The 23,201-nt window shown below is 42.4% G+C and overlaps 1 protein-coding gene across 1 annotated transcript; it reads left to right on the top strand.

The window, feature by feature from the left end:
• The first annotated feature begins 90 nt into the window (after positions 1-90).
• trmt1 (tRNA methyltransferase 1) lies at positions 91-23,155 on the top strand. The gene is made up of 16 exons (XM_033623107.2): positions 91-230; positions 2,963-3,332; positions 5,054-5,243; positions 6,529-6,716; positions 7,194-7,309; positions 10,383-10,495; positions 12,984-13,132; positions 13,480-13,563; positions 16,320-16,389; positions 16,573-16,707; positions 16,909-16,994; positions 18,205-18,313; positions 18,496-18,572; positions 18,883-19,002; positions 20,324-20,438; positions 22,805-23,155. The coding sequence occupies exons 2-16, from the start codon at positions 2,971-2,973 to the stop codon at positions 22,877-22,879; spliced, it is 1,989 nt and encodes a 662-aa protein (XP_033478998.2). The 5' UTR covers positions 91-230; positions 2,963-2,970; the 3' UTR covers positions 22,880-23,155.
• Positions 23,156-23,201: the final 46 nt, after the last annotated feature.

Here is a 23,201-nt window from a genome sequence, read left to right as displayed (position 1 = left end):
CGGCTCCACCGCCGGAGGGGCGGGCAGCGCTTTCGCTTTCTCCCCACTGGCCGCGCGGGCTTCCGTAAGGACGCTGAAAACATGGCTGCTTCCATGTGTTAACGTGAGAGTAAGCTGGGAACCTACACCGGCGAGGAAACAGTCACCACACGACCACCTGCATCGCCTTTGAAATAAAACAGCCTGACAAATTTAGGAAAGCAGTGTTCGCCTGGAAGGAAGCGTCACAGGTAACGTCACGGGTGTTTATTAGCTTAGCATAGCTAGCAAACAAGCTAATAACTGCTGGGAAGAAGTAGCATTACGCGTCATTTCTGTGTTGTTTAATAAGTTTGTTTTCATGTAACCACATTAGCCAGAGCAGCAAACAGTTTCACTCCACTGTGTTGACATGTTAGCTAAATGTTGTTGTATTAAAAAACACGCAGCTAAAGCTACAGGTCGGGTTAGCCTCCTTTAATCCCTGGGTTGACTCTACTGCGGACACTACTCATGTTACTAATCGATTAGCAGAAGAAAATCACAGTAATTCTGATCAGAAGGGAAATAATTTAAGTCATTTATCACGCAAAAATGTCAAATATTCTCTCTCAAATATGAGGAATTGCTCATTTTCTCTGTTTTACATGGCAAGACAAGTTTATTACACAGCACTATTGAGACATAAGGCATTCAGAGTGCTTTAAAGAGGCATAGGAACACATTTAACATAAGACATCAAGAAAATGTTAAAACTACATTTAAAAGACAATAAAAATGTGAGAACAAGCAAACAAAGATCAGTGAGAACTTGCACTGAAAACTGTAAAATAAGCAAGTTGTGTGTTTGCTTTATTGGCAAGCCTCAGTAAGCAATAATGTTTTAAACTCTGATTTAAATGAGCTGAGAGTTTTTGCAGACCCCAGTTATTCAGGTAGCTTGTTCAGGGTTTCACAGGTCCTTAAAATGTCTTACAATATCTTATATTCAGTGTTACAACAGAAAGGCCTTAAAAGTCATTAAATAGACTTAAATTGGAATTTGTAAATTTCATTTCTAATTTCATTTTTATATTTCTTTTTGTTAAAATGAGTGAAGCCTTTCTATGTAAAAGTCCACATTTCTGATGTTACAAATCTTTAAAAAACTACAATACTGTCATTTTACTTCATACCTGCACTTACCTGTTGGCAAAATGTAGATTGACGTAACTCACTCTAATAACCATATTCCTACATAACACTTACCTCTGCACAAGACCACATACATTCTACATTGCTGCAATGCTTACCTGAGATGCTTCAATAAGTAAAACATGATTCGTCCAAATATTTGTCGTAAACTTGGTTAAAAGGCATCTTGAACGGGTCTAAAAACATTAAATGTAACTGTCTGATACCTGTAGACACCCTGTTGTTCCTGGGGCTGGGAGTCACCAAAGATCTCCTGATTATGATATTATCAGGATTATACTTAGGCAACAATATAATTTAATGTGATTTTAGATGTTTTGCAATGTGCTGAGTCATGCAATAACATAAACTGCAATTCATTAGTTTTTTTCAACTGCAAATGAAGAAAGAACCTTGTCAACATCTGTTTTCATCTAAAAGGATAGAGTGTCAGTCTGTTCCTTTTCTTGTAGGCTACCAAATTTGCAACGTTAATGATTTATATAACAAAATACTGATACTTGGCATTTGTGTATTGAGACGATATTGCTACACAAAATATCGCAATACTGTACTTTGTCGATTTTATTTTATTTTTTACCCACTCCTCCTTGTTCCACAGGTGGGGATGATAGAAACTAAAAGCAGCTTCACCTTGTTTGGTTTTACTCCACTAAGTAACACTAGGTAAACCTATTCTACATGACCTGAGAGGTCTGGATGCTTTGTAACATATAAGTAAATCAGACATGTTTTTATTTATGTCCGAGACAATTTAGACAAATAATAGGATTTTAAAATCCCCCCCTTTGACACACAGGAAGCCAGTGCACTGATTCAAGGTCAGGTGTAATGTTCTCCACTTTCTTGGTGTGAGTAAGGACTGTTGCAGCTGCAGCTGTATGATGGATTTATTTGTACTGAGACCCATGAAAACACCATTACAACAGTCTAGCCTGTTGAAAATAAATACATAAACAAGTTCTTACATTATCTTAACATCAATGTACTTACATCATCAGTGTAAGCTAAATGTTTTATTGGGGAGAGTCTGTAATATTAGTCAGCTAAAACAAGCAATTTTAAGACATCACCTTCAGATCTGGAATATTTTAATGGGTGTTGTTTGTTGCAGCCCTGCCATAGAGTATACATGGCAGTGTATATTGTAAGCTCACTATTTTTGCAGTGAAAGACACAAAGCTAAAGGCATTGATATTAGTGGTAAAGTTGAAATCTACAAGTCATAGGTAATAGATAGTCTTATAATCGAGTCAGCAATAGACAGAAAATGAACTAACAACCATTTAAGTTAATATCCCAGCGAAAAAACATTAACTGTCTCCAGCCTCTCAATGTGAGGATTTGCCGCTTTCCTCTGTGTTGTCATTGTAAATGAAATTGTTGATACAGGCTTATATTACATAGATCCAAATCTGCAAGCTTATTTAAATGAGAGCACAGCTGATACACTGGCGAAGGATGATATTACTGGCTGATTTCAGTATATTGGTGTTTGGTATATGTTGGCTCAACCTCCAGAAGCTTCAGCACAGAAATGCCAAATAAATGTTTGAGGTAAGTCAGAGACAGCCATTACACTGTTTGTCCACAAGCAGTGACAAGTTATTTGTTAGTTGGAAAATATGCTTAGTATATACCTTATTCACAAATTTCTAATAACCAAAGAAATATGTTTCAGAAGTCCTGTGTCATATAGGTTATTTATTTAATTGCACACAACTGGACAAATTTTAATTGAACTCAAAACATTTTGCCGCATTCAGACGTGTCTTTTGTCTTTTTCCAGACGACTTTATGCTGGTGCAAACAGTTCGGCTGTTCCCCCTCATCATTTCCCATCATCTTCATCCTTCCTGCACCCATTCTGCCAGACAGACGTTTCAGTGGAGTTTAGGCAGTGCTGCTGCCAGCAGGGGACTGAGATCCATGGAGCCCCTAAAAACTGCCTCAGACGTCCCCACCACCAAACTTCCTGAATCTTCAGCAGAGGAAACAAGCGTGGCACCAATGGACACAGCAGCTGACAAGGAAAAGACGTCCCCTGCAGGACTGTTACCCGGGGAGACGGTTGTCAAGGAGGGCAAGGCGGCCATCTTGTTTCCCAGTGCCAATGAAGTGTTTTACAATCCAGTCCAGGAGTTTAACAGAGACTTGACGTAAGCATCAACATCTTTGGCCTTTACCCTGAGGACACATACTTGCTCAGCACCACAGTCATGAGTCTCCTGAGATGACCCCAGTGTGAGGTGGTTCAGCACAGTAAAGATAAACATGATCCTGTCATTTGGCATGATTCAGTAGTTTACTTCAGTGTGTTTGTTTTTTCTTTTCACTGTAGAGACAATTAAAAAAATCATTGGAAAGTCATTTTTATGCTTTCTGAGAACATGCAAGGTTGTTAAACTAGAGAATTGTTATTTTAAAGAATAACCCATTTTAAAAAGGGTTAAAAATAAATGCTTAATGTAGTGTAACAGAAGCAGAAGAGATGCTATTTGCCCAGCAAAATACTGTACATTCAAAGTGGGCTAACATCTGCTTGCCACCATGAATCTTTGGGCATACCTGTCACCTCAGCTTGTTGTGGCCCGAGTGTACTGAAATGAGCAATGGTGCAAAAATTTCTACAATAATTGAAGATATCTTAAAGTGCTGAATTGGTCTCTGAATCCAGACCTAAACAGACATGGAGGAAGAGTAGCATGCTGATTGTTGGAGACTACCCAGATCAGTGTTGGAAGATAAATCTTTCCTCTGGTGGATTTAAAATTCTACCAGTCACTCATACTTTTCCCCAGCTAACATTCTGTTATCACACTTTTATGTGTAAGTGACTTTACTAATGATGAAGGAGAAATCTGGACCCCGTGGCTGCACCAGCTGGGAGCCTCTGCACTAAAATATGTTGGCAAGAAATTGGTATTGTAATAACAAAATCTTGATTCATATTTAATTTGTGCGGCCTAGTTTGGCAGTTTGACCGCAGCTCATGAGCAGTCACTGACATGATTGACAACTGCGTTAGAGACTCCTTGCCTTTGATTGGCTGTTTTCCTGATTCTTGCATGCCATTAGGAGCACTATGGGGAGGCAGAGGAGTATGATTTTTTTCTCAGATTATCTACCTCATGTACGTCTGTGGGGTTGTAATAACACTTTTCAAAAAAATGGTCAAATAATTGGCTAAAAAAAGTTACCTGCTGTAGCTTTAATGCCAGTTTAAATCATTATGTTGTTGTCGCACCACCTATATGTGAGATGCCATCAAATTTTGCAGGGAAATCCAGACTGGAATGAATTTTACATTCAAGCCTCACAGTGACATAGCGCAGGCACATGGAGGCGCTATCTGGGCCGAAAACGAGATCCTTTCTTTCTTTCTTTGCCCCTTCCAGAACTTTCTATGAAGTTTTATCAACATTCGTCAGGTAGTTTTTGAGATATTCTGCTAACTCCAAAACAACACACAGGACTGAACACCTTAACGCCCAAGTGGAGGAAAAGATTTACTGTCAGCAGGAGGAGGCGTTTTCACTCAGTCTCAACGTCCTATTTTTGATTCTGCAGCCATATTTTACTTGGCTGGTGCAGCCCTCCCTGATTTGAATTGCATGATCGTAGTAGTGCTTTACACATTTACTCCATCACTCACAGTGCGCCAGTCATGCTCGTCTACCTCTCAAACACAGGAACCTGCACAATTGTATTGTGACTGTGATTTTAGACCACTGCCAGAGTAGATTACATTTGGTACATTTACATAAAGTTACATTTGGATGACAACAGGTGTCATGGATATTTAGTAAGCACTGTTATTTACCCTGTTATGATACGTACAGTACATGCTTATATATAAGAAATCACTTTCCCTCCCCAGATGTGCTGTGATCACAGAGTTTGCCAGAGATCTGCTGGCTCAGCGCGGGGTGAAGGTGGTGGTGCCAGGAGAGAAAGAGAGGGTGGTGGTCTCTCTGTCAGAGGAGACGAATGAGGCCGACGTTCAGACAGAGGAGAAAAACGGAGCAGAGGAGCCAGCTGTAACTGCAACAGTGGGGGAGAAGTGTGAGGTATGTAGGACTGATTTAACAGTGTCATGTAGAAGTAGCAGGTTTTATTTCTACTCAGGATCCTGATCATAAACAGTGACCACAACTGAAGTTTAAAGAAAGTAAAGCCGTGCAGAAGGTGTAAAACATTGTTTCTCTGACAGATCAGATGCGCTGAGGCTGTGCGTGTGGTTGTGTAGCTCGGAGCAAGGTACTGACATTGTCAGGGTTAGTGGTTGGAGTCCCACTGGGGTTTCCCATTCTAAAAATATACACAGCGATGCCAGCGCGAAGCAGCTTGGATAAGAGCCTCCATCAAATGACTTATGTTAATGTTGCACCAGGTAATTTCACACTCTGGTGGCCCCAAGTGGTAGAGAGAGGTAATTAGATCAGTTTTTAAAACTTTGAAGGATTTCATTATGTTGAAATAATGTCATTAGATGTCAGTAAAGACTAGAGTTTAATCCTGTTGTTTACTTATGGTACAAAAATGTTCGGCTGTTGTAAATGTGATTGTCGATTTGTCAGACGCTTTTTAAATCACCAGTTCTAGTCAAAGCTAAAAACATGCAGCCAGTGATGAGGTGTAAAAAGGTTCTGAACTCCAAGAGGAAGGAAAGTTCTCAGTTACATCCCTGTTACAACACTTTGGATTTAGCCCTGCGTTACTGCTGCTCTATAGCTGCAATAATCAATATTTTCATAATAAAGTGATAGCTCAATATCTTGGTTTTACTTCCCACAACGTAACTGTTTTGGTTCACCCTCACTACTTCCCTCCCTTTGATCCTAAAACCTGAATTATATCAGTATACCCCACATCTTGATGAGGAAATGCTACATTTGCTATGAAGCCTAAAGCCCTTCCGAATATCCAAACAAAATATGCTGTTAACATGACCCATATCAAGTTTGCAGTATTGTCATATTCGGAGCAATAGTTAGTCCCTTCAGGGTTTCGTAGGATGTGAAGTTGCGGGGGCAAGTGAAAATTGAAAAAATAGTTGCAATGCTGTCTCGGATTCGGAGCCTGTTATGAGCATTCAGTAATTTCCATAGAATTAGGATCCATTTGTGATAGTGCAGGGCTGACGGCTGGTTGTCGACCATCAGCTGTTGCTACTAGTTGAAGCGGTGCTAAAGGACCATCTCGGTGAGCTGCTCTCCTCCTGCTTTCTCTGCGCAGTTAGCACAAGCTAACACAGCAGCAGCGGCTAACACTTGACACCAAGCTGTTTCAGTGTCTCACACCGACACAAGAATCAGTTCTTGCAGCTTTTAGACTGTTTCCCTTTCATTCCAGGGTGGTCTCCGTGTGCTGGAGGGTCTGGCGGCGTCCGGTTTGCGCTCGGTGCGTTTTGCTCTGGAAGTCCCGGGCCTTCAGAGTGTCACCGCCAACGACTTCTCCACCAAGGCCGCGGCGCTGATCGCCAGGAATGCCCAGTACAACGGAGTGAGCCACCTGCTCCAGGCCAGCTGCAAGGACGCCAGGTACGATTACTCAGCACATTCAGGGAAATGTTAGTTTGCTGCAGACCTGTTATTTATCTGCTGTCTGTTTGCTACTCCTCTTTTATTTATCCAGTGCTTCTCCAGTCTTCATTCTTCTCCAGTCTTCACCTTTTAACCTCTTGTTCAATCATCCTCTGCTCCTGCTCTCATCTTCTTCAATCATGTATCTTTGGTTTTCTCCTTTTATGAACTCTTCTGTCTCTTTTCTTTCATCCATGCCACTCTTCTCTTTTCTGTTTGGCCTGCTTGTCTTCATGCCTCTCCTCTTCCATCATCTTCAGTCCTTTCTCCTCTTTCTTCTCTGAACTAATCTGCCCCTCTTTTTTAAGTGGCCTTGACTCATCGTATTTCTACTCGTCTCTTTTCTCCATTCACAGCATCTAACAGTTCTTTCAATGGTCATGTGGATTTGTCTAATATTTCTTCTCACTCCTCTCCCTTTTTATTTTTCTCCAGTATGCTGATGTATGAGATGCGAGGGAAGAAAGAGCGTTATGATGTCATTGATCTGGATCCCTACGGAAGCCCTGCTTCCTTCTTGGATGCTGCTGTGCAGGCCGTCAGTGAGGGAGGTGGGTCGTTTGCTCTGTCAATAATTGACTGTCTTTTATTCTTTTCTTCCCTCTGTCTCTGGGTCTGCTCGCGTGAATTTGTGGATTATCGCTCTACTCCAAATAACAGTATGATTGTCTGCGACTTTCATTGGTAAGAGTCTGATGATAATGTGACAAACAGAACTTTTTACAGTCAGGATTTTAAAAAAAAAACGTCTAGTGTGTTCCTGGCAGAAGAACATCCTGTTCCTAATTAGAGTCCTGGGAACTCTCCTTATTTACCCAAATTAAAGACCGCCTCCACTGAAAATCAAGTTTTTAACCTTTTCAGCATTTCCATATAGTGTTTTTGATTTGCTACAAGATAAATCAAGATCGAAATTAAAATAACGTCACAGATGAGCATTTCTGGAACTGCAGTGTACCAATGACAGTCTCAAAAACACGGATTCTGACTTCCAGGGGTTGTTACATCACAAACCTAAAGAACCAATCCCATCAACTTGCAGGCTGAACTTTCCATATCATTAGCATAATGCTACGGCAAAAGGAGGGGTATCAGGGCAGAAGCCAGGTGTAAATGCCATGGATGTATAAAAAGAACTGGATACAGAGATGGAGGAGGACCCTGTACATTCCTATGAAAGTTGCTCAGCAGCGCATGAAGCCACAAAAAGTTCAGTTTCCACAGTATGAAATTACCCGGATCTTCAGCACTGTGTGGCTTATGGACTTATGGCGGCTGAGTGATTAACATTCAGTTTAGCCCTCCGCTAACTTGAATAGGGATAAAAATTTATTTAGTCATACGAGCCTTCTAGACTTTCAAAATGTTATTGGACCAAATGGATCAAATCCAGATAGTGTCATTTCATGGGGGTTGTGACATTTAAAAAATGTCACTCATTTACAGACATCTCTTTCACCATTTAAGGCAATGGAAAAAATGCTTTTTGGGCCCCATGGCATCATGTGACCGACCCAGATGCTGTCATTTAACACTTGGCCACTAGGTGAAATTGGTTTCACTGCCAGGTGCTGGCCCTGGGGTTTGGTAAATTCGTATTTGTATTTTGCAAGCTAAGTTTCACTTTAACTTCAACTTGTCAGAGCTGGTGATCGGGAACAAGGTTTGTCTAAGATTGGCAAAAGATAATTAGCTGTCTGATAACGTAGTCAAGCTTAAGGCTCATGGTATCTATTACTGATTATAAGTAGAAGTTTGTCTGTTTGAGGAGCAGAGTCGAAGGTGAGCAGCTGCACTCGAGCAGCAGGCGAGCGGCTGAAGGGTAGGTGGAGATAGAAGCGAGGACTAATTTGCATAGTCATTAGTTTAGACTAACATCTAACCCTTTATAAGGCATGAAGGGATTTTGGTCATGGGGAAAAACTTAGAAATATGTTTGATAAACCGAGATGAGTTGGAGAGGAACTGGAAAGTGTTCCATCAGAAACAATGCAGATTCCTACCGGCCAACTGGGGCCCATCTGTGAGGAGTCTGCATGTTCTCCTCATGTCAGCGTGGGTTTCCTCCAGGTGCTCCAGCTTCCTCCCACAGTCCAAAGACATGCAGGTTAACTGGTGACTAAATTGTCCGTAGGTGTGAATGTGAGTGTGAATGGTTGTCTGTCTCTATGTGTCAGCCCTGTGATAGTCTGGCGACTAAGGCTGGGCGATATAAAGACTATGTACGATATATTGATATATTTTCAGTGTTTTCGTAGCTTCTAACTGAATCTCTGTGGTTTGGAGTTTAGTTTCTCTTCTGCATCCTGTTTTTACCTCAGATATCTGCTTTGTTTTACTGTTACATGTTCGCTATCAGCCGCATTAGAAGTTGTGTGAAGGGGGCGTCGGTGGCTTAGTGGTAGAGCAGGCGCCCCATGTGCAGGGCTGTTGCCGCAGCGGCCCGGGTTCGGCTCCAGCCTGTGGCCCTTTGCTGTGTGTCGCTCCCTCTCTCTCCCCTCTTTGCACTCATCTGTCCTGTTGATTAAAGGCTTAGAAATGCCCAAAAAAATATCTTTAAAAAAAAAAAAAAAAGAAGAAGAAGTTGTGTGAAGTTGCTGCTCAAAAACTCAACATTTCCTTATTTTGCTGCTTCACAATAAACGTTTTTACACAGGAAAATAACAAGGGACTTTTATTGTGAAGAACTCTACAGGAAATGAAATGTGTTTATCACTGAATTAGTGGAACTTTGTTAGCGGGTTTTTGTCAATAAAGGCAAGTCTAATAATACGGCAGGGAGGAAGAGTAAAATCAGAAACAGCCACAGTGAGATGTTGATGAAGAGCTGCAGACAACTGGCTTTTACTGCACCTCTGCAAACAGCTCACCTCCAACAGGTAAACTTCTTCTGCCTGCCCTGCTGTGTGATGAAAAAACACATGTAGCAGAAATAACAGGGGACTTCAGCCGTGGATCAGTTTCGCCCACTGCTGACCTGTCCAGGGTGTACCCTGTCCCTCACCCAGTGTCAGCAGGGATATGCTAAGGTGACCATGCAACCTTTAACAGGATAAGGGGCTACAGATGAATGAATGTAAGATTTTACTTCAGTAAGAGCTGATTGGTTTTAAAAAGTGATCAACTGCATTGCTTTTCTTCTTCAGACGAGACATGGCTACAGTTAACTGTCATTTCAAACAGTATTACTTTGCTCAATACCAGTCCATTTCTGAAAGGCTTTTTTATTCACCATTTTTCTTATTGAGTTTGGTGACATTCATGAACTGTATTTATGTGAGTTCACTCAGTGAAAGAGATGCACTCAAATCACATTTTATTTTTTACACACATTTCATAAAATGGCCTTAAATCAAGTTGACAGTTGGATCAGAAGTAGGTCAGATACTGTTTGGTTTTATCCCATTTGAGTTTCAGGATGAGTTTGCTTTATGGGACTGATGTTTACACTTAACAGCCAGTGTGACACCATCAGAACGGCCTTGATTTGAACATCTCCACCCGTGCGGGCCAACCTGAAGCCTTAAACACACAGATACTGTACTGTATGTAACGCATGTTTTAAAGGTAGTCTCTTATTTTTCTCACCTTCGCTGACTCACTGTCTCTTTGTTTCTCTCTCAGGTCTGTTGTGTGTAACATGTACAGACATGGCGGTGATGGCAGGAAACAGCGGAGAGACCTGTTACAGCAAATACGGTTCAGTCTCCATCAAAGCCAAGTACTGTCATGAGATGGTGAGCACACACACACACACACACACACACAGCATGCACGAACATGCACAGACACGTCACCATGTTTGCATCGATAATGTCTTGATTCTTAGTGAAGCAGTGTGTACAGTGTGTGTGTGTGTGTGTGTGTGTGTGTGTGTGTGTGTGTGGGTTTGACACAAACACAGTAAATTTTGTTACGGATTCTAGCCTGAGGCTACAAGTCGGCGAACAGAGATTTCTGTGTGTGTGTGTGTGTGTGTGTGTGTTTGCTTGTGTTTCTTATACTTACTGGGAGACTTCTTATTCAGTAAACTAGAATAAGAGAGGAAAAACCCTTTACACTGATGACATTTTGCATCTCCGGGCATCTTTAATGTTATAATCCTTAAGATTTCAGTCCTAGTTGAGTTGGCGACACTTGGTAATACAGCATGGCTGGTTTATTACTACAGGTGCCAGAGTTCTGGGAGCTGCAAATGCTCATTGTACAGCTACTTTTTCTCGATATACAACAGAAGAAGAACTTATGTTTTTGTTTACAGAGCAGCCAAACAAACTTATGTTGTTTTAATAAAGAAGTCAGTCAATAATTGCCCTTTTTATACCGTGCCATGAGCAACTGCAGTCTGATTTCATGCTCCTTATGGTGCAAGCAGTTTCTTACACAGCAGCAGGGCAGAGTTGAGTTATTCACCTTGCTGAGGAGTTGGAGGTGTGAAGCCTGTCGCCTGCAGCTCTTCAGCTCGAGCTCACTGTGGCTGTTCCTTCTTGTGTCTTTACTCCCTGCAAAGTGTTTAAAAAGTTCTGCATGTGTTTGCTCAAATAATAGTTTAAAGCTATAGTGCGTAACTTCTGTCGCCTCCCAGCGGATAATGCGTTATTACAGCTAATAAGCCGGCGGCACTTCCATGTACACAGAGTAACACTCACCACACACTGTGTACACAGAGTAACACTCGCTACACACTGTGTACACAATGCTACACAACGTGCCGAACACCAGGCTGCTAACATTACATTACGTTCATAGCACCATTTCCAAGAAAATAATAAAGTAGGCTACTAGGTCCAGTACATGTAACAGCAACACATACTACTCATAATATAATTATAAATGAAGTCACTTACTTATCCAACAGCAGCAAGGCAACATCCGTGTCTACCCTCAGCCCAATTTCTTCCTTCAGGACTCTCCACGGAGGAAAAGTGACGCCAATACAAATCCTTGTTTGCCTTCTCCGTCGGTCACTTTTCTTCTTTGCTAATAGACCGCTCATCCTCCCCCTCCCTTCTTGTTGTGAGGAAGCATTTCCTGTGCGCCAGCGCGGGAATGTCGCCGCTCTACACACATACTAAAAATGATATATATTGAAAAATACCGCGAGATGTTAGGAGCCGATCGGCTTAATCAGCATTGTGTCATCTCCTCTAGTAGTGACTTGGGTGAAACGGACATTTACGGACCTGTAGAAGTTACACACTATAGCTTTAATGTTAGTGAATGCTGAAGTTGTTGGTGATAACTAGGTACACTCAATGACCACTTTATTAGGTACACCTTGCTAGTACTGGGTTGGACCCCCTTTGCTGTCAGAACTGCCTTAATTCTTGGTGTCATAGATTCAACAAGAATATTCCTCAGATTTTGGTCCATATTGACATGATGACATCACACAATTGCTGCAGATTTGTCGGCTGCACATCCATGATGAGAATCTCCCGTTCCACCACATCCCAAAGGTGCTCTATTGGACTGAGATCTGGTGGCTGTGGAGGCCACTGGAGTACAGTGAACTCACTGTCATGTTCAAGAAACCAGTTTGAGATGATCTGAGCTTTGTGACATGTGTACCCATCAGAAGATGGGTACACTGTGGTCATAAAGGGATGGACACGGTCAGCAACAATACTCAGGTAGGCTGTGGTGTTGAAACCATGCTCAGTTGGTACTAAGAAAATCTCCCCCACACCATTACACCAGCAGCAGCCTGAACCGTTGATACAAGGCAGGATGGATCCATGCTTCCATCTGAATGTGGTTTTTCCAATCTTCTATTGTCCAGTTTTGGCGAGAAAACCCGTGTGAATTGTAGCCTCAGTTTCCTGTTGTTAGCTGACAGGAGTGGCACCTGGTGTGGTCTTCTGCTGCTGTAGCCCATCTGCTTCAAGGTTGGACGTGTTGTTGCTTCAGAGATGGTCTTCTGCAGACCTTGGTTGGTTCATTCGAGTTACTGTTGCCTTTCTATCTTGAACCAGTCTGGCCATTCTCCTCTGACCTCTGGCATCAATGAGTCATTTTGAGAATAATTTGTTAAGTCAAGTTTCAGGACAAGAGGACGGACTTCAGTAGAGACCAGTAGAGTTTTAGCTTCACACACAGATTACTGTCTTCAGTTTATTTCACTCTGTAAATTGTGCAAGAAAAATCAGACATTTCTCCGATGTTTCACATCATTCAAAAAAGGAATGTGTGTGCTTCTCTTTTTTTCCTCCCCATGCCCTGCAGGCTCTTCGTATCATCCTCCACAGTTTGGACCAGAGGGCGGGGGTGTACCAGCGATACATCCAGCCCCTGCTGTCCGTCAGTGTTGACTTCTACATCAGGGTCTTTGTACGTGTCTTCACAGGGCAGGCCAAAGTCAAGAACTCAGCCAGGTGCACACACACACACACACACACACACACACACTGTACTGTCTTCTAACAAAGGATATATGATGAAAGTTGAGAGATCCTGAAACTGGGTCACCGCAGCACCAAATACTAAAAACAATGGCAGCAGCAGAACTCAGTGAGATAAAGAAAATGTAAAATATAAAAAAATATGGGAAGGTAAAAAATGTCATGTTGATTATTGTGGTGAATTGTGAGGAGACATGAAAATATGAAGCAAAAGGAATAGTGTAACTACAGTTTACAAACAGGATGTACTGTTGACGTGCCTGTATCATAACACTGTATTTAAATCTCACATTCAGTTTTCTCCCTGTCTTGTGTTGCAGTAAACAGGCTCTGGTGTACAACTGTGTCGGCTGCGGGTCTTTCCACTTACAGAGAATGGGCAGGAGAACAAGCAATGGAAAACAGTAAGACGCTGTACAACTGAATCTTTCTGCTGTTTCATATGCGAAATGAAAACTGTCAGCAGACTCACCTCTGCTTCAAATGAGAACTTTCACACTCTTGGCCTTTTGGCAGATGGTTGAGACATCACATCTAAAATGTTACAGGAAAATATATCGAGACTTGTTTCTCTGAATCAAAATGTGAGGGCTGCTTCTTTCTTTAACTTGTGTTTTGCTCCACCGTCAAACAGGCAGTGTAAATCAAAGTGTGACTAGAGTGAAGTAACTTCATTACGAATGGATAAGCTGTAGTTTCGTCTTGTCCGGCCAAATAGAAATCAGCTGTGGATACTGTTCACTGCTGAATGTAAAAGTTCCGCTGTAGAGATGGGACTGTCTGCTGGTCCACTGCTTTGATGCACATTCAAATGTCTCAGTAACTATTGAATGGATTACCATTTTATATACACATTCATGTTGCCCTCAGGATGAATTGTAATCACCTTTGTAATCCAGTAAATTTTCCTCTAGCGCCATCATCAGGACAAAATCTCAATTACTTCAGTATTTTGGATTTAATCAAAAACACTCAAAACTATTTACATCCCCAGAACCTTAGCTATAGATGGTGTGTGTAGCAAACGTCTAAGCAAAGTCATTTGTTCCCCAGCTCAATATCTTCTTAATATTATAACATTAAGTGTGTTTTATGTTCTCGGGTAGTGTTGTCATGATACTGGAATTTCTAACTTTTATACCGTATCTTGGAAAATGTTGATTTCGATACCATGAGGGCACACGAGGTAAACTTTTTATTAAGAGATAAATACAACAAGGCTATAACATCGACAGCTTTTCTTAGTTAGGAGCAGAGAACAGCAGGATAACTGCAATAAACTTACCAGTAGGCCCGTTTCCACTGAAGAAGTTCCTGGTACTATTTGGGGGGCAGGAACTTTACAGGAACGTCCTCTTGCTCGGCCCTCTCAACCCCCGTGTCTCCACTGTGCGGCAGAGTAGGGAGAGGGTTCCTGTCAAGTTACCTGGCTCTGGATGTGACGTAATCGTTGCGCGGCAAAGAAACAAACAAAGAAGAACAACAACGAAGAAGAAGAAGCAGAAGTAAGAAGCAGACATAAGAAAGACGATTATCAACATGGAAGGAGCTGAGGAGGTTGCTGGGTTTCTGGCGTGTCTCTTCGTTTACATGGCGGTGGAAGCTATGGACGAGAGCTGCTGAGTTTTAAAAATGCTGGCTATTTTGTCGCTTTCTGTTGACGTCACATCCCGCCTTGAGTATATCCAATCAGCACCAAGTAATCCCCAATCCCCAGCCAGGAGTTTTTCGGGGCCGTTCTGAGTACCTACTCCGAGGCAGGGACTTGTTTAGCCCCTGTAAAAGTTCCGGAACTCTGTTCTTCGGGGGTGGTTCCTGCGGTGGAGATACGCACCAACGGCCCCGGCCCTTTAAAATTACCCCGAAGTTCCTGCGGTGGAAACGGGCCTAGTGTATCGATACGCCACAAAATGAGTATTAAAACCGTTTAAATATTACGAATCGACATGTATCAATAAATCGTCATTTTTGATTGATTGGACATGTTTTGCCCATTGTCAGATGATCCGTTTATGTTAGCCTGGGTCAATATGTTGAAATCACCCACCTACAGCTTATAGCTTTCTGATGTTCTACTCTGTAAAATCTACGCCCTCAAATTTGTCGTCTTTACATCAATATCTCCGCAGTAGCTTAACGGATTTTTACCATTCAAACTGCATTTGAAAGGTCCATCTCCCTTCGTTGTTGTTGTTATTTGAATCGCGAAGATATCTCTCACCAAGGCTAGACTAGGCCCTTGGTGACATAGGGATGACCTCCAGGTCAACAAGCTGAACTAAGATGTTGAATATGGTTAACATTACACCTGCTAAAAATCAGCCTGGTAGCATGCTGACGGAACATTTAGCTCCAGTCTCGCAGAGTCACTAGTGTGGCTTTTGACTCTTAGGGCCTATCCCAACACCCACACTTCCCCTAGAAATACCCACTTGCACTTGGTTGTGCGCGTTCACATTTAGGCTAGTGGTGTCCCAAAACAGAATTGAGGTAGTGGAAGTGGTTTCCGACACTTAAATCCCGCCCTGGATTCCAAGGAAGCCCTGACCCACACTTTCAATGAGGTGAAAGATGAAATTTCCCAGAACACCTTGCGAAGTCAGCAAATTCGGCAAGTTTTGGAAAACAATTTGTTACTGTACGATCGGAATGTAGGCTATACAAACAACAGATGGTTGAACTAGTGTAAACCCATCAGCAACTCGGTTGAGCACAGCGTCAAAATATTTAAACAAATCGACTTACCCGAACAAAATCGATCAGAACTAGAAGACGTCGTAGGCGCCTCCTGTTTTCAGCATTTCTTCTCCGTTGATTCATCAGATGGAGAAGAATAAACAGCACACACCACAACACAAGCGCTGGAGCCGGCATTTTCATTGCGTCACTACTACGCGTGACGTATGCCTGCACGTCGGCCACACCGATTTACATGAAGTGGTGTCCCATTTCTTAGGGAAAGATCTCTTCCCTTATATTTCTCACTTCCCTCATCAAGGGTTATCTCGCAAATGAGGGCACTCATTTGAGGGCACAATGGAAGAAGGGGTAAAAATGGGACAGGCCCTTCTAGTTGTAACAGCTGTGACACATCTCTTGGTTGTGTGTGCTTCAGGTTGGCAGCATGTGTGTTATAAAGATAAATCTGCTGTGATTTCAGTATGAAATATTCTCCTGCCACCGGACCCCCAGTTGGACCAGAGTGTGAGCACTGTGGACAGAGACATCAGGTGAGACACATACACTCACACAGAGTAACACATTCGGGAAACTTGTTTATATTCGTATTTTCACACATGATGCTCTTTATTACCAGGTGTCAGCTGTGTGAAAACCTCTCTGCTTGTTGGTAGTTATTACTGTACAAACACGTACACTGTACCATCTGACGCCTGTGTCTGTCCTCTCTGCAGATGGGTGGTCCGTTGTGGGCGGAGCCTATCCACGACTTGGCATTTGTCCAGAAGGTTTTGTCTTCTGTGTCTGGGAACCCGTCCCGTTTTGGGACGTCTAAACGCATTGAGGGCATGCTCAGCATGGTGACTGAGGTATTGATTTCCCTTTTTATATACGCTCTCATTATGTTTTCATCTCTTAGTATTGTCATGTGGGTGCGGTTAGTTGCATCAGGTAACTTGTAACCTGTGTAATAAAAAAAAAAAAAAAAAAAATACATTAAAAAAAGTCTGATATGTCTTCCTGACTACGAGGACTAACATATATCACCTCTGATATGCTGTTTGTTTCAGGAGTTGGAAGATGTGCCTCTTTATTACACTGTGGACAATCTGAGCAGCACGATACACTGCAATACTCCATCCCTGCTCCAGTTTAGGTAAACACACACACACACACACACACACAAATAAATGAGTATACTGTGTTGTCATCAAACTATTGTGCTTTTTATGCCGATAGCCGTGGCTGGAGGCTGTTTGTTCGTCCGTCCAATTCTTGTTTATGCGATATCTCAAGAGTACCTCGAGGGAATTTCTTCAAATTTGGCACAAGCATCTACTTGGACTCATGGATGAACTGATAAGATTTTGGTGGTCAAAGATCAAGGTCACTGCAACCTTGCTTTCGTCTCGTTCTCATGAATGAGGTATCTCAAGAATACCTTGAGGGAATCCATCCATCCATTTTCATCCGCTTATCCAAAGCTGGGTCGCGGGGTCAGCAGGCCAAGCAAAGCACCCCAGATGTCTCTCTCCCCAGCAACGCTTTCCAGCTCCTCCTGGGGGATCCCAAGCTGTTCCAAGGCCAGATGAGATATGTAATCCCTCCAGTGTGTTCTGGGTCTGCCCCGGGGCCTCCTACCAGTGGGACGTGCCTGGAACACCTCTAACAGGAGGCGCCCAGGAGGATCCTGATCAGATGCCCGAACCACCTCAACTGACCCCTTTTGAGAAGGAGCAGCGGCTCTACTCCGAGCTCACTCCAGATGTCCGAGCTCCTCACCCTATCTCTAAGGCTGAGCCCAGACACCCCACGGAGGAAACTCATTTCAGCTGTTTGTATCCACAATCTCATTCTTTCGGTCACTACCCATAGCTCATGACCGTAGGTGAGGGTTGGGATGTAGATGGACCGGTAAATCGAAAGTTTCGCCTTCCGACAGTCCGGCACAGCACCCACATCACCATAGACCAAACCGCTGATCCATCTCAAGCTCCATTCTGCCCTCACTTGTGATCAAGTCCCAGAGATACTTGAACTCCCTCGTTTGAGACAGTATTCTCTCCCAATCCAGAGAGGGCAATCCACTGTTTTCCGTCTTGAGGGAATTTCCTCAATCTTGGTACAAACATGCACTTGGACTTAAGAAGGAACTAGAATTTGGTCGTCAAAGGTCACAGTGACCTCTCAAACCATGTTTTTGTACATATATCAATAATTAATTTGTTAACTATCACAAAATTTCACCCAAATGTCTCATAGGATAAAATGATGACATCTGCTGTTGTACCTTCACCTTTCAGCATATACTGTCACATGTTTAGCTGCTCACTGGTTCGTCTGATTCTACATCTGTCTCTCTGCAGGTCTGCTCTCCTTCACGCTGGTCACAGGGTTTCTCTCTCTCACGCCTGTAAGAATGCCATCAAGACAGACGCTCCTCCTGCGGCCCTCTGGGACATCATGCGGTGCTGGGTAAACATTACTGATTTTACCCAAAACAACAGCTACTGAAGATTTTTTTCAATAAGTCTGAACCCATTAGTCTGGTATTTGCTGCGGCCAGAGTTAATTCCATCTATATGAACTAGTCTCCTGAATCACACTAAGCATCATTTTTACTTATACGTGTATGTTTGATTGGTCGTCTGCCGCAGGAGAAGGCCAATCCTGTGAAGAGGGAGAAGCTGTCAGAGACAAGCCCCGCCTTCAAGATCCTCTCCACTGAGCCCAGGTGAGACCACGTCCTAGACTTTGAAGTCCAGCCAGTTAATCACTGACCCTTCAGTCATACTTCCTGAGTTTATGCTTTTGTGTTTAGGACGTATAATGCAAAGACTAACCTGTGATGTTAATATAGCCGCTTCCTCTTAATGTTATCTGTGGAATTTCCTTTGTAAAAAAAACTGTTTATTTACATTCAGCGTTCTCACAGAAACACATTGTGTGTGTGACCTTAAAGTGCTATTACTTAACATGTTTGTGCTGGTTTGTCTGTGTGTGTGCGTGTGTGTGTGTGTGTGTGTGTGTGTGTGGGTGAGCAGCTCAGAAGCGTGTTTCACCGTGAGGGAGGACGCCAACCCTCAGTCCCGAAAACGCCACCTGACCCGGTTCCAGGAGAATCCGCAGGCCTTCTGGGGACCCAAAGCTCGAGCCAAAGCTGGGTAACTAACACACCCTCCATACTCCCAGGACACACACACGCTGACAGATTAACACACAACAAGCAGCCATAGCTTTGAGGATGATCATGGATAAGACACCATTTTTTAACGTGTTAAAACAGGACTTCAGCTGTAATTCTAGAAATGTCTCCTAATTACAAGCCCCGATTCGTAAACATAATTAGTCTGAAAATTATTAATAATTAGCACTAAACATTGGCATAAAACAGCTATATATCATTAAAAATTTTGCACCACATCATCACATTTTTAGATGTCGACCTGAAAGTGGAGAGGAAAATGTATTTCTTAATTTTCAAATACTTAATCTGAAAAAAGCCTTTTTTGTGGACTTGTGAACACCCTGACGTAGAGTTGTGTCATATCATCTTATTCACGATAATTCATATTGTGATACTTGCGATATTTCGACTTGTTGACATATTGACGTCATACTGTTACCCATGGCAACAACAAGCATGGCTGAAAGAGAAATTATTACAGACGCCGCGGTGGTTCCAAAAAGAGGAGCAGCTTCAGTAGTGTGGAATAAACTGTGGCGTCCTGAATGTTTTATGAACAGCCCCGGACTTCTCAGACTCTTTTAGTGACTTACCGCTCAGAGGGAACTCATTCAGCGGCTCCTCTGGCAGCAGCACAGCGTCTCTTCCCCTCCTCTCGCTGTGCGCACACAGGAGTCGGTGTCATCAAGTGATTTTGTCATAACCCTTTGGAAATGTAAACCTACGTGCCGCTTGCCGCTCGACAAAGATCTCCATATATGTCAATGTGTGATAGTTGTGGTATCATAACAGCCTGTCACAGGTTTTTTGTATTTGGGAGCTGTTTAAATGTGTAATTAGTGGTAGATTTTATCTTGTTGAACTATTAATATTGTATACAGAATCTGAATCTCATTCTGAGTTACTGTTGTTGTTCACAAACTTAAGAAATTAATTTTACTGAATATCTAAAAGCAAACTGTAAAACTATATCACTTATTTTGTTGCAAATCTGTTTTTTTAAATTAATAATAAAATATTTTTTTTACTAATATGTCATACCTTCAACAATATTGTTATCGCAAAAATACCCTGAAATATCGTGATATTATTTTAGGGCCATATCGCCCACCCCTACCCTGAAGTACTCACTTAAACTACAGGTAGTTTTTTAGGGAATGAAACTGTGTGCTCCATCTCCTCATTCCTCTCGCCTTTTTCTCCTTTCCACCTTCATCTTATTTGTCTTTGTGCATTTTCTCCCTCCTTCCTTCCTCCATCCATTTCTAACCTTTCGTTCTCTCCTCTCTCCCCTCCAGTGGCGGTATCTCCACTGACCTGCAGGACAAAAGAAAGAAGTGCCAGAACAAGAGAAAGAACCAAATCACAGACTCTTCTGAGCTAAAAAACTTCCCCTGCAAGAAGTTCAGACAGGTCAGTTCACCTACAGGCAGCTGCGCAGATCAAATCACATTTTTTGTAAACCAGTTTGGACTGAAAAAATATCTTCAGCCTCTTATAAACAGGACGTGTAGGATCCTAACATGTCCCACAGTTGCAGTCCCCAAGCACAGACTGACAGTCAGAGTGGGAGGCGTCTGATGTTTTAATGCCTTTGGTTTTCTGCTGATGAAGCTTCTGTAGGTGGAACTCTTTGTTAATTCATGGCTGCTCATGCTCAACACGATAGACATTTCTTCCTGTGTAACAAAGGCTGTGTTCTTAGAAATAACAACCCAGTAGTTTTTAATTTGTAGAATAGCTGTTTTTTCCAGGAAAAGTCCAACCTGAGTTATTTCTTTCCTGGAACAGCAGTGGAAGACATGAGAACGATTTGACTTTATACCTGAAATGATCCCATCACTTCTGTGCTGCAAGATAAAACTGTCTAATGACACTGAAGTTCATTAATGATGAATGAATTATTCAGAAGTCCTCACTTCCATTCCAGGAAGAAAAAGAAAATGCCATTGTGAAACACTGTTCAGAGCTGCTTTCCTGAATTGGCTGAAGGTTGAATCAGCACTGCTTTTATGCCTCTGTGTCGCTGACAGCCCCGGCTGCAAGCATTGTGTTTTCAGGTTGCAGGTTCATACGTACGTGCGTCCCATCCTTGTGAACATGGCACAGATTTCCACTTGGACTCAAAGATAAACTGATTAGTTTTTGGTAGTCATAGGTGAAAGGTCAAGGTCACTGTAGTCTGAGTGGGCGGAAGTTTGCTGTATAGATCAGCCTCTCAATGGGCGGAACGAGCCACCCGCTGAAGTCCCGCCCTACCACCTCCAGCTGCAGTTTTCAACACGTCCTTTACTAACTTTTGCAGTGTTTGGTCTTGCGGGGATGTAGCCATTTTTCTGCCATGGTTCGCGTCCTGTAGGCGATATTTTTGTGGGCGTGTTACACCAAAACCTGTTTCCCCCCGGCAATATTTTTGCAAGCGCACTGTTGCTGTGGCACCGCCCAGAATGATTGTGATTGGTTGAAAAAAATAAAAAAAGCCGGGACGTTTTTTTCTCCAGTCTTAAAGTGAGAGTCGGCCCAGCCAGACCTTTCTTTTCTTGAGAAAGGTCTGGTGAGCGAGACTAAGGTCACTGTGACCTTGCATCCATCCATCTTATTCTCGTGAACGCGATATCTCAAGAACAGCTTCAGGGAATTTCCTCACATTTGGCACAAATGGCCACATGGACTTAATGATGAACTGATATGTTTTTGGTAGTCATAGAGCAAAGGTCAAGGTCACTGTGACCTTGTCTGTCTCATTCTCGTGAATGTGATATTTTTAGAAGGCCTTGGACTCGAGGAAGAACTGATTAGATTTTGGTGGTCACTTGCAATATGGTACCTTTGGAACCTTAAGTACCCCTTGAGACAAGGTACCTAGACCGTAGTTCCGTGTAGCGCTTCCACCGCATACTGTACTCTTAACTGTGGGCGGGGTTGTTGTCACTCACTGCTCCGTCAAGCACTCACTGTATTTCATAGAAGTAACGTCTGCACCTGGTTTATTGTCCGCAGAACGAGGTTGCACGGCAACATTTTCAGAACAAAATAGTTTGCTAAGACGTTAGGTATAATAACTTTCTAAAGTATGTAGATCATGTGTGCAACATCAGCTTGTTGTGGAGTTCTTTACCCAAGTGAGGAAAGAAAGATTATCGCAGCTTTGAGTGATAACATCTAACATCCGCTAAATACTGTTTTATTTTTACCATAGGTGTCTGTGCACTTTTATAGTAAGCATTAAAATTTACATTCAGTCTGCTGTCTCTCATTCTACAGGGCGAGATGTAACTTTGAAAAAGGTTCCTGGTATCCCTCTTTATGTTGTACCCATTTATGGTTCAGTCAGAAATGTTGTTTTTAAATTGAGCTTCTTGTGATACAGGGACTGTTTTTATTCATCAGGACTTTTGCAGCATGTTTAGCATTTTAAATTAGAGCCCAGTAACAGCACTGCAGCCTTGGATCATTTCAGGACATTATGTTCTTTATGGAAATGTTGGCACCAGAAGTCTCACAGAATTCATGATAGAGACGGTTGCTTAAATACTAATTACACATATAAAGTCCTCATGTCCTGGGTGGGAAATGAAACCGCAGACACATGCTGGTGAATTAGTCATCTCTATCAGCTGCTTTTGGCGGGTCGCCACTCACCGTTGGTTTTCAGCCAGAGAAGCGGAGTGCCTTCATCCACCGCAGCCAGAATGTACCTTTGGCTATTTTACAGACTGTAATTTAACATCAGGCTCTCTGAGTGTTATTTATGTTTTTATTGCTGTCTTTTCTTTCAGGGAACATGCACACATGGAGACAAATGCTGCTACTCCCACAACATGGAGCAGACAAAGGAAGAGAAAATGGAGTGATTTCTGTCTCTTACGTTAGTTGTGTTCTTTTTAAATAATTTTATTTTTGGAGTATGAATGGCCCGGTGCAGCCTGGGTGAAGTAAGTATGATGCACTGCAATCAGATTGTATTTGGATAGGAGCTATCCCCGGGGACTTTCCATGGGATTAAAAGACTGTTAATATGCAGGACATGTCCATTATTCAGTTTATGCCAGAGTTTTTTTTTTGTTTCAGAAGCTTTTGTTAGTTGACTATTTCAGTCCAATAAAATCCTCACGCTGACTTTAAATGTTTTCCTCTGTTGTTCTTCAGGTAGACTTTCAACAGGTGGTTTGGGTG

Source organism: Epinephelus lanceolatus, chromosome 3, assembly GCF_041903045.1.
Source record: "Epinephelus lanceolatus isolate andai-2023 chromosome 3, ASM4190304v1, whole genome shotgun sequence".
Taxonomy (NCBI): Eukaryota; Metazoa; Chordata; class Actinopteri; order Perciformes; family Serranidae; genus Epinephelus; species Epinephelus lanceolatus.
Note: the sequence above shows the minus strand (reverse complement) of the source record. Positions and strands in the feature narration are given on the sequence as shown.